The 11787-nt window shown below is 54.8% G+C and overlaps 1 protein-coding gene across 1 annotated transcript in view; it reads left to right on the top strand.

Annotated features, from left to right (window-relative positions):
• Positions 1–394: 394 nt before the first annotated feature.
• LOC104397812 overlaps positions 395–11787 on the top strand; it is a gene marked incomplete at its 3' end in the record, with an annotated part of 25977 nt that continues 14584 nt past the window's right edge. The window contains 14 exon segments of the mRNA XM_010007824.1: positions 395–416; positions 913–974; positions 1248–1292; positions 1295–1377; positions 1460–1559; positions 1673–1779; positions 8539–8570; positions 9069–9370; positions 9510–9589; positions 9706–9826; positions 10118–10207; positions 10597–10692; positions 10808–10973; positions 11331–11422. Of these exon segments, the coding sequence (XP_010006126.1) occupies positions 395–416; positions 913–974; positions 1248–1292; positions 1295–1377; positions 1460–1559; positions 1673–1779; positions 8539–8570; positions 9069–9370; positions 9510–9589; positions 9706–9826; positions 10118–10207; positions 10597–10692; positions 10808–10973; positions 11331–11422 (1398 nt within the window).

Consider the following 11787-nt stretch of genomic DNA (forward strand, 5'->3'; position numbering starts at 1 on the left):
CTGCCATCATCAAGTTCATTTTTGTATCTACATAGAAGTTTATAGATCTGTTCTTTTCCTGACAATTTACTCCCTTTTCTGTATTACGGTTGTTGCAGTTTCAGCTTCCAACCCTGAAGTCTCTCTTCCTTATTGCCCTTCTGTCTTCCCTTGGGAGGGCTGGGGGGGGGGGCAACAAAGAGAAATTCTGCCCTCGGGATGGTGGTTTGCCCCAGTCACTAAACCAGGACAGAGGGATGGGGCTCGTGTGAGGCTGCTGAGAGAGGAGGGGGTCCCCCACGCCTTGGGGCTCTGCAAGCTCATCTGCATCTGGCTTCTACAGCGTGACCTGAGGAACACTTGGAGGAACCACCCCAGTGACTCAGAGATGGAAGACTCATGCTTAATTTGCACCATGTCGGAGGGCACGGAGCAAGGTGAGAGCCAAGTGTCCCTCCCGCAGCCCAGCAGAGGGAGAGGGGCGCTCAGCGTGAGGCCAAGAGCGGTGCAGGGGGAGGTCAGAGCTCCCCAACCATCCCAGGGCAGGGCCCCTCATTCCCTCAGAAGTGGGACCCAGGCTGGGCAGGGGGCACCTGCTGGGACTCTGATGCCTGCAGTGCCCCCTGCTCTCTAAGGCCTCCAGCCCTTGCCCCTCAGCCAGCTGGGCAGTCAGAGGAGAGGACAATCCCGCAGGGACGCTTCCCTGGCACTCCAGAGATGCTCATTCTCTGTGCCATTTGCTCTCTCCCTCCAGTCTGCACGCTCTGTCACTGAGCAGATCGCAACCCGGGTATTTCTGGGTCCACACTGGAGACAGACGGTGTCTGTGCCCATGAGTTTGTTTGGTGAGTTACCCTGGGGCTTCCGCCAGCTTTGCAACAGGCAGTCCCTGTCACACTCTCCTCATCAGCCCCTTGTCTTTTCTCTGAGCAGAGGACACTGCAGAATACTTGACTTTTGGTGTCAGACATGGCATTGAGCAGGCAGCACAAAAGGTGAGGACTTGAGAAGAACGGGGATTTGTGCCAGGAAAGGTTTGCAGGAGCTTAGCTCAGACCCCAAGAAAGAAACCCCAGCCCTTCCAACCAGCCCTGGGACAAAAGTCATGCTGCCAGCAGCTCCGCAGAGGCTCAGCAGCCTCCTCCACCAAGCAGGTCTGTGGGGTTGTGACCCTGCAGTGGCCAAATCCTGCACCCTGCTCGGAGGTGCGGGGCTGGCGGGGGAGGCCCTGAGGCTGCTGCTGATGGGGGTTGCTCTGTTCTTCCCAGCACTGCTTCGTCTGCAGCCAGAGCGAGGCCACCATCACCTGTGCTGGGAGATGGGCTGTGACTGCAGCTTCCATCTGCCTTGTGCTGCACAGGGTGAATGTGTCACCCAATACAACTTGGCTCCGTTCAGGTACCTCCTCTCCCCTGCTCCCCCTGGGCTGGGAAGGATCCAGCACTTCTCACCTTGCCCACCCCTTCCCTCTTCCCCCCAGGGCCTTCTGCTGGGAGCACGGCGCACAGCAGGCAGTGGAGGCAGCCCTGGAGGAGAATGACATCTGCCTCATCTGCCTGGAACCTGTGGTGGACATAAGGGTGTGCCCAGTGTGAAACATGCATGGATCCACAGGAGCTGCACCCAGGTAGGAGCCGACCCCTCATGGCAGGCGCTTGGCAGCACCTCACTCCGGCTCCTGTTTCTCCTGCAGCAATACGCTGTATGCAGTGGATTTACATATTTCCAGTGCCCACACTGCAGAAACAGTGACCAGTTTCAGCTGGAAATGTGCATTGTGGGGATCCAAATCCCCCTCAGGTTGGTGTCCTTCTGCCCAGCCCACAAGACAGGTGCCAGCCTGTGCCGCCCCAGGGGCTCTCCCAGCAGTCCTGGCCTCTGCTGTACCTGAGTCTGGGCTTCAGCTCCAGAGAGGACTTGCAAACAGGGCAGGGGGGAAGAGCAGGGATGCCCTGTGTCCGTCTTATGCCGGGGCAGCAGGAGCTTGCCCATTTTCCTTTCTCCATCAGGCTGCCATCAGGGGACAGCCAGGCCTTTGCAGAACCACGTGAGGCACAGCTGCTGTGATGCCTGGGAGAGCCTTTGCCCAGGTGGAGGAAGATCAGAGGGTTGTAAAAATAGGGACAATGGTTCAAACTTTGTCTTGGAAGAACACATCCAACATTCCTCTGGCCGATTTTGCTGTCTAATTCAGCCTCTTATGGGGGGGGTCATAGTGTCTGAGCTGGCAGAGTAAAGATGTGACCTTGAAGACCCAGCAGTTAGAAAAACATTCCACTGTTGTCAGTCTTAGTTGGAACAGTCTGGTACTAGTTAAAAGAAAGCTTACTGAAGGAAAACAAAAATCAGTAAAAGGAAAAATATCTTAAACCTGGCTCAAACTACAACAGCTGTGCTTTTAAATGAATGCACTTTTAAAAATAACATTTAAAGTTCCAAGGTTTGAGATTTTTTGGGGGGCAGTTGAGAGCTGACTTTACACACAAAAACACATTTTAAATCTGTTTAATGTTTTAAGGGGGGTCGGGGACAAATTTGGGGCCATCTTCAGCTATTTTGGGTTGAGTGATCTCTTTTTCAGGCTCTTTTTGTATCTATTATGCTGCAAAAAGGTTTTAAAATCTGTTTAATCTTTTAAGGATTAACATTTAAAGAGGGGCAAGCATGGATTTGGGGCATTTTCCTCCTGTTTTATGGTAAAATTCAGCGTGTTTAGATTATTGATATTTAACTTTATTTCTTTAAATTAATGCTATTTATTGAAATTCTTATACCCCAGATTAGGGACCCTGGTTTTTAGGGATCTTTTTGGGTGATTTTGAGGCATGTTGGAGGAGTTTCAATGCCTTATTTTTAAATTAATAATATTGAGTTAAAATAATAAACTTAAATAAAGTTTAAATAAAAGTTTGCGTTTATTGAAAGCAAAAATTAAAAGTGTAAATTCAAAAGTTTAAGTTAAAATAAAATTTAATAAATTCATGTAACCCGACTCAGGGACTTTGCCCCCATTTCCAGCCCCACCAATTTTTGTGGTGAATCTCCCCGACTTTGGGGTTCTTCCTCTGCCCCTCCCCCCCCCACTCTGAGGGGTGTGCAGAAAGGGAGGGCGTATGGTCAGGGGAGGGGGCAGGGCCATGGAGGGGCAGAGCCAACCCAAAAGGCATGGATCTTTAAAGCCAGGGGTGTAGCCAACAAGAGGGCGGGGCCATAGGCACCACCCACCTCCCTCCCAGCCCCAAATCCCCCTGATTTCACCCCAGATGCCCCTTGTTCCCATACCAGGTGCAGTAACTACAGGGTCAGTTACAGGTCAACTGTGGGGCACCTATAGTGCACTTATGGAGCAGCTATGGGACAGTTACAAGGCACTTACAGGGCAGCTGTGGGGTAGTAAGTGGTCACTTATGGGTTGCTATGGGTCACTCACCCTCCCAGAAGCACCACACAGCAAAGGCCAGCAGGGGTTCCATGCTGTTTTCCTCGTGGCAGTGGTGGCGAACACAAGAGCACCAGCACCATCACGCAGGCATGGGGGTTGTGGCCCATCAGCCTTTTTGTCCTTTTTGCCCTGCAAGCCCGCGGTGCCCAGAGGCTCCCTGGAGAGTGCAGCCAATCAGGTACTTGGGTGGGCAAGGGCTGGCAGCCAGCCCTGGGCAGCGTGGCGCAGTGACCACCGCCCCTGAGTGCCAACTGACCACGCGCTTGCTGGCTTTTCTTCTGAGAAGCTGTTATGGTTTGGGAGACCCTGGCATGGTGTTGGACACGTCTAGAGAGAGAAGGTCCTTGGACCCTGAAAGACTGAAGGGTCAGTATTCCCACCCACTCCCTGTCAATCTATCAAAGCCAGGAGAGCTGGAAGCTGGGCCTGCTCCCTTCCTGCTCCTTTCTCCCTGCCGGGGCTGCTGCTGCTTCCTTGGGTTTCCCAGGTGCTCACTCCAGAATCCACCTGCTGTGAGGAGCCGTGTACCTCTCCCCTGGAGCAGCCCTGCCTTTCCATATCCCTGCCATCATCAAGATCAGTTTTGTATGGAGATACTTACCTGTTATTTCCCCACATATTATCCTTTTACCTTGTTTTATAGTAAGTGTGTTACTAGTTTCAATTTCCAAAGTTTATTTCCTTATTCCCCTTCTGTCTTCCCTTGGGAGGGTGGGGGGGTAATAGAGAGCAATTCTGTTCTCTGGTTCTTGGGATTCACCTTTACTGTTTAAACCAGAACAGAAGTTTAACTTGCTGCTTTCTGTTCAGGTCCTGTGAGTCCCAACAAAAATGCCAGACTCCTACAAGCTGTGTTTGAGAGAATTCCTGAAGGCAGGGCAGGGGGAATTGGAGCTGGCAGCAGCTGGTGGGATCTGTGGCTCTACAGCAGGGACCTTGGGAAGCTGAGGCTCTAGACACTCATCTGCAGCAGCCACAGCCTGGCCAGGCAGGAAGGGGTAGATCAGAGCCTCGCTGCACTGATACTCTATGTCCTGTCTTGCTGGGGAGCTGCAGGGATAGGCCAGTGGCTCTGCTGCCAGCTGGGGATTGAGCTGACTCCCCAGACCCCCATGGACCTTTGTAGATCAGCCAAGGATGCCAGAACCCCCTCCTGAGCCCCACAATCTCTCTCCTCAGTCCCTTCTAGAAGTCCCCAGTACCTTTTCACCCACCTTCAGGATCCCCCAAGGACCCCCTGCCAATCCATTCTAGACCCCCTCAAACCCTCCCAGGACCCCATAAGCCTCCCCCACCCCTAGGAACACCCAGACTCCCCAGGAACTCCCATAGCCCTAATCCCAGATGTCCTACTCCCTCTGAACACCCCCTAGGCCCCCTCAGGTACACCCACAGCTCCCACTAGGGCCCCCCAGTCTCTCTCACCCACCCCCAGGACCCCCTGAGGACCCCTCCAATCCCTTCCATACTCCCCCCCCCAACCCCTCTCACACCCCCCCACGGATTTCCACAGACCCATAGACCCCTAGGGCCCCAAATCCCTCACAACTTGCCCCCCGGACCCTCGATAACAACGCTCTCGATCCCCTCCCCCTCCCATCCAAGGAGGGAAGGAGAGAGAGAAAAAGAGAGAGACTTTGCTGGATTGAAAACTAAGCTACACAGCTTTAATTAAACACTAATGATACAAGAAAATATATGCAATTATAGATAAATATGTTCAGATATGTGCAAAAGCCGCTCACCTCCCCCCACCCCCAGCAACTTCCACAGCACTATCCTGAGCTGAAAACAGTCCTGAAAAATCCTGGACTGCTGCTGGAGAAAGTGGAGAGTGATGGGGGTCAGGAGAGCTGGAGCCTGGGGGTCAACGGTGAGGGATGGACAGAGTCCTCCCTGGATGCTGGCCATGGACAGAAGAGAAGGGGAGAAGAAGGAAGGAAGTTGTCTTCTGTGATCTCTGACCTTTCTCTGAGCTTACGTAGATATATGGGATGGAATATCTCTGGCCAATTTTGCTGTCTAATCCAGCCTCCTACTGGGAGGCGGGGTGGCGGGTGGGGGGGGAGGTGTCAGAGATCTCCCAGTAGTGCCTGAGCTGGCAGGGTAAAGATGTGACCTTGAAGATCCAGCAGTTAGAAAAACATTCCACTGTTACCAGTCTTAGTTGGAATGCTGAGCTACTAGTTAAAAGAAAGATTACTGAAGGAAAAAAAAAAAAGGAAAATTGGCTTCATCCTGGCTCAAACCAGGACAAAGGACACTGGCTCTGGGAAGCCCCAGACCTGTGTGGAAGTGTCAGTGGGTGCTGATAATAATATTTGAGGAGGATTCAGTTTGCCAGTGGGAGATGAAAACTTTCCTGTAGTGCAGTCTGGAGTTGTGCTGGGAAGGATTGTGCTTAAAGGAGAAGGATTCAAACACCAGAGGTGTCTGTGCCACCACCCTTGTCACAGCTAATGAGTGCAAAGTAGAGCTCCCTGGTTTCCCCCCCCCGCCCCGGGACATCAGTGTTGGGCTGTGCAAGCGGGACAATTGGTGGGGCCATGGAAGAGACAGAGGTTGCTGTGGTTCTGCTGGTTTTGTGAGAAACAGCCATGTAGGACCAAGAGGTTGCTCTGCTTATCAGCATTTGTGGAGCTGAGCTTCAGGTTCAAGGCTGGTTTGTGAGGGGCCACATGCGACCCAGAGGTCGCCATTATGGGGGCTGCCTTTGAGTACATCCTGCACATGGCCTGTGCGAGGGTGCTTGGTGTTTTCCATGGTCAGGAAGCTGCAGAAGCACCTTGAGGGTGTCCCTCAGCCTCTCTGATGGCTATTTCTCATCCCACCCTCTAGTAGCACTGTACAAATGCTCCTGGCTTGCCCCTCTCATGTCTCTTGCAGCTGCCCAGGAATCTTCTTTCTAGCGCCACAGAAGAAAGGCCCCTGGCTATCTCTCCAGTCATGGTTTGTCTGTATCCTAACATTGATTCTCTGATTTTATTATGCCTGTTTCTTTAGCAGGAAAAGGATCATTCCTATCATTGGGAATCTGACACTGTGTACTTTTGCCATTTAAAAAGGCCCTTTTTCATTCCAGTTTATTCATCTCACTCTTTGTGGTTGTTTTGTTGTTGTTTTGCATATGTGTTTGGGTTTTTTTAATTATTACTTCTGAAAAAGAAAAGGAAAAACAATAAATCAGACTTTTGTAATCTGTATGTGCTGATCCTAATAAGGAGGTTCATTCTCGGTCACAGTCTGTGGTGTCTTAAGTGTCTCTCATGATCAGCCTCCCTGGCTGGCTTACTGTTGTGATGCTCACAGAGGGGTAAATCTGGGCCCTCGTGGGGTAAATGGGAGCTCTGAGGGCCCAAGGACCCAGCCTCAATGCACATGTGCTTTTGCACATTCAACCCCTTGCACATTGACAGTGAGGGCCCAGGCCTCACAGGGGCTGGGACTGGGATGGGTGGGAGTGGGAGGGGGAAGCAGGAGCAGGGCAGAGAGCAATGAACTCAGGTTGGGGAAGCAGCAGCACAGGAGAGGATGGTGATTGAAAGGGAAAAAGAAGGATGATCTTGACTTGATGACCTTCAAGCCAAGCCAAGCCAAGCCAAAGGATTTGAGGATGCTCCCTCCTGTGCAGTTCCTGCATTTGCTGTGGGTGAGATGGGGCTTTTGGGAAGGAGCTCTGTGAACACCCATGTTCTGGTGGAGCAAAATCAGGTGAGCTGGACCAGTGAGAGGGCTGGGAAAGGGTGTGAAAGGGCTGGTGTGCATGCACAGCACTGGGGTACAGGGCTGGGCCTGACCTGGGTGTTACAGCCTGGGTGCGCCAGGCCCTGGGGGATCTGGGAGGGGTCACGATTCCCTCCAATCTCCTGCCACACTCTATCCAAGCCAGGAGGACTGGCAGCCGAGCCCTGCATGCTCCCTCTCCCTTCCTGCAATTGCTCCCAGAGCTCTGGGAGAGGCCTTGGCAGAGTGGAGCAGCAGCCGTGGTTCAGCCGCATGTGGCTGTGAACAGCCCAGGCTGTGAACAGGCCCCCAGCCCTGAGCAGGGTTTGGTCTGTCCAGCTGCGCAGCTCTTGGCAGAGGCAGGACCTCTGCAGGACCAAGAGACCTTGCTTGCCTGGGGAGCCCAGTGGCTGCAGGGGTGACCAGGCTGTGACCAGGTGGGCTGGAGGGGACACACTGCCAGGCAACCCCATGATGTGACAAGGGGACACGTTGCCAGGCAACCCTGTGACATCACCTGGGTGGCATCTGCCTGGAGATTGTGATATTACATGGCCAGGGTGTACAAGTTTGAGGAGCAGGTTAGGGACAGCCACTTGGGCTGAGCTGGACTTTGGGATCACCTGCTCCACTGGCTACTCACCTTCCTTGCCTCCCTTTTTTCCCAACATTAATAGTTTCTTACCCACTTCTCCTCAACTTTCCTCCTCTTTCCAAGGTAATTCTGACTGGGCTCCCAGGATGGATTTTACTGAGTAGGTTGGCAGGGCAGAAAAGAATGGGCTGGGCTGTCCCTTCTGAGCCCTAGGCTGAGCCCTTCCACCTTGGCAGGCTTGCCAGGGCTCTGGGGGGGTTCCTCTGGGCTGATCTCTTGGCTAGATAAGGAGGGGCTGGCAGCACAGTCTGAGGTGCTGGGCTCAGCCAGGAATGACAAGAAGCCCCCCCTGAGGGGTGTGGGAGGAAGTGAGACAAAAGGAGCAGGGCCCAGGCAGCCGTGAAAGCAGCAGCCAAAAGCTTCTGCGAGCAAGGTGGGCAAGTGTGGGCTGGAGAGCTAGAGGGCCTTGTGGCTAACGCTGGCCACAGGCAGCAGCAGGTCCTCTGCAGAGAATGGGAAATGCCAGGCAGTCTGTCCAAAGGGAGCTGCTGTCAGGTGGCATCCTGGGACAGGGACAGGAGGGCCCAGATTGCAGCTCTGCCGCAGGTGCCAGCTGCACTGGGACACTCCTGGTGGTGGCGGATGCAGGTCTGTGCCTTTCAACAGAGGTATTTTTTAATCCTCTCTTTGAGCTATGATTATTTATTTGCCATCAGGTGACAGGATTGGCACTGCTATTCTTTTCTGGAGCGTGTCCTGAGAGCTGTTGTCCTACAGAGATTCCCCCTCTGTTCCCAAGAGGAGTGATGGCCACCATGGAGAATGACTCCTGTAAGTAGCAGCTTCACCAGCAAGTCTGGGATTTCTGAGTGCCCAGAGGCAGGGTCCACAGCTGGGGCTTCAGCCTTGAGTGTTGAGGTGCTGGCAGCCTAGAGGGAATTCTGGGGTGTTCCTGAGGAACAGCCAGGAAAACAGGCTGTGTCCCTCCTCTACCTCTATGGGCAAGACTGGGAGAGATGACCTTGTTCATAGGAAGATCTGCTGTCAGCAGCACACCCTCTCTGCTTGGTGCTGGCCTATTTGCATCCAAGGACAATCAGGAATAGGGAAGGCTTGACTCGAGAAGCCAGTTAGGACTCTAGAGTAAAAGGAAGGGGACTTGTCAGTGACAGATTGAGGGTTGGTCTTTAAGGTCTTTTCCAACCAAGGCAGTTCTGTGAAGGGGCCAGGGGAGTGGGCAGAGGGCTGGATGGAGGGCAGAGCTGCCTCCTCTGCTCTCTCTGGCCACCGCACCCCCTCTACAGCCCCCCTGCCCTCCTCCTCTGACAGATGCCAGCTGGTTCCCTGCCTACAAAATGCAAAAGGAAGCCGCAGATGTGATTGTGGACTTTGTCAGCAACCCAGGAAAGGTAACAGTGGCCATTCCAACTGATGGGGGCTCTGCTGCTGGACCTGTGTCCCCCTTCTCACCCTCCCTGATGGTCTCTCCATCCCCTGGCTGCCAGGGGCAGGACCAGAAGATAAAGTTCTTGGAGTGCATCCACATGCTGTGTAGAACCACCAGACACAGTGGCTTGACAGAGGGCCTGGATGTCTTCTGCCACAGATATGAGCTGGCAGAGAACATCAAGGTGAGAGGACACGTGGGGGCACTGGGGAAAGGGACAAGGCCCTCTGGCACCCTGTGAGGACACGGCCTGGGAAGGGCGAGGGTCTGGTGGCACTGGGTGCAGGGAGCTGCCAGGTCCCATCCCAGCTGTTGCTCTGCAGGAGCTGCTGGAAGAGGAGCCCAGGCACCAGCTGCAGACACAAATGCAGCAGCTCGCCATGCTGGCCATTGCTGAGCTGAGGTACCTGCCCACCCCAGAAGGACCCCTGCCCCAGAGGACCCTGCCCACCTGCATAGGGCCTGGAGGCACTGCTACTAGCATCAGTGTCCCACTGCAGTGCTCCTCTCTCCTTGCAGCTCAGTGCAGACAGTGCTGGAGGGCAAAGAGCAGAGCCTTCTACAAGTCTGCTTCTCCAGGGTCTTCTTGCTGCCTCCAAAACTGAAAATGAGGAAGCTGGACATTGCCCTTTACTCCAAGGTAAGTACTTGGGGAGCTGCAGAAGCCCCGAGTGGCTCTGGGCTGCTCCCTGGCCACCCTGTGCTGCTATATGACCAGAGATCCAAGACAGGGCAGGAGCTCGGCTTTCCTTTCCCACCTTCAATCCTGTACTCCCTTCCCATGGGCCTGGCCATGGGCAGTGCTGTAGGTGGCTCTGCTTGCAGCAGATTGCCCCTGGCTCCCTCCCGGGGCTCTGGGAGTTCAGCTCAGTCTCCTGCTGGTTAGGGCCACAATAGGAAACACTGCCACAACTCTTTGTCCTCCTGGCAGACCCTGAAAGCCATGGATGCCATGCTAAAGGAGTTGCTGCAGAACATTCCTGCCCCCAGATTCAATGAGCTGCTGCAGACGATCTTCCAGGTCTGGCATGTACAGAGAAGTGGGACAGTTCCTCACCCTGGGGGGCAGGGATTGTTCTCTCCTGAGTGGATGGTCCCCAGGCCAGTGCCACAGAGACTGCATGCAGGGGGGTGCCCACCTCTCTGGGGTAGCCAGTGGCTGCCAACCAGGCTCTTCTGGAGCACAGTGGCTGGGGAGAGGGTGGCACCTACTTCCAGCCTGGCCACAAAACTGGTCTGGGCATTTGTCTCAAGCCTGCAAGGGACACTTGGGGCAGGAACCCAGCCATTGCTGAAGAGCAAAGGGAGCCTTGGTGGGCTGTGCGAGTCCAGCCCAGGAGCTGAGCGGTGCTGCTTCTGCTTGAGCAGGTGTCTGCTCCCAGGGCAAACCAGTGGCTTCTCTCTTCCCAGCTGCTCCTGAACTTCACCTCCTCCGAGGAAGCCTCTGTGCGTCGGAGGAGTGTGAGGAGGATTGGGAATCTGGTCAATTTTCTGACCTCACGGAAGGTAAGGACCAGGCACCCTCCAGCTAGGCCATCTCCCCTCCCTGCAGCTCTCCCTGCTGCACAGCTGCTGCTCTGGGAGCCCTCAGCTCTTCTGTTGTTCTGCCTCCCTTCCCCAGGCTGCTCCCCATGGGCACAGCCAAGCCTCCAGTGAAGACTCCCAGATCCCAGTACTAGGAAAGCTGCTGGGACAGCTCCTCCTGCTCACATCATTCAAGGACAGAGAGACCCGCAGGATGGCTTTGGCTGCTCTTCGTTCCCTCTACATACTCATTCAACAAAAACGTAAGAGAAGCTGTGGTGGGCTGTACCCCTCTGCACACCAGCATCACCCAGTACATCTGCTTGCCCTCCTGGGCATTGTGACAGACCATTCTTGGGCTGGGTGGAGGCACCACCGTGTTCCCAGCACTGCCTCTCTTCTGCTCCTGACCCACATGCTCTCTCTCAGGCTGTTGCTCATCCCACTTAGCTGAGTTGCTCCTCCAAACAGGAGGCAGCCCCACTCCTCCTCCTCCCTACCTCCCCTGAAAAGCTAGTGCCCCTGCCCTGCAGCTCTCCAGCCCCCCGAGCCCTCCCCCCAGTACCACTGTTCCAGCCCATGCTGGGTCTTACCACCCCCTGCTTTTTTTGTCCCCTCAGTGATGACACTGCCAGAGGAGGATGAGGAGCCCAAATGGGAAGCTCAGGCTATGGCCATGTGCTGTGTGACCAGCGCTACAGACATCATCGAGGTAAGGAGCTCTCTGAGCTCCCCCCTGCTGGGACTCTTGTCCATGGCCTCAGCAGGGGACTTGTGTGAGCAACAGCACCCAGGAACAGTGGGGCTGGGCTAGCCTGGATGTCCCTAGGGAGAGGGTTCCTGCTGTCTCCAAGCCGGGACCATGTGAGGGCTGCAGGCTAGTGCCCCACCACCAGCTCCAGCCCTCCTGGCCACCCGCCCAGGCCTGGCTGGCTGTGGGGCCAGCACCCTATGCCCATGACCCCAAACCTCCTCCCTCACTCTGGGGCCCTCTCTCCTCACCGGCCCACTCTGGCCAGGGCTACTGGCAGGGCCCAGCACAGCAGGCACACCAGGGCACTCGGCGGGACACTTCTT

This window comes from Chaetura pelagica, unplaced genomic scaffold, assembly GCF_000747805.2.
Source record: "Chaetura pelagica isolate M959 unplaced genomic scaffold, ChaPel_1.0 scaffold562, whole genome shotgun sequence".
In the NCBI taxonomy this organism is placed as follows: Eukaryota; Metazoa; Chordata; class Aves; order Apodiformes; family Apodidae; genus Chaetura; species Chaetura pelagica.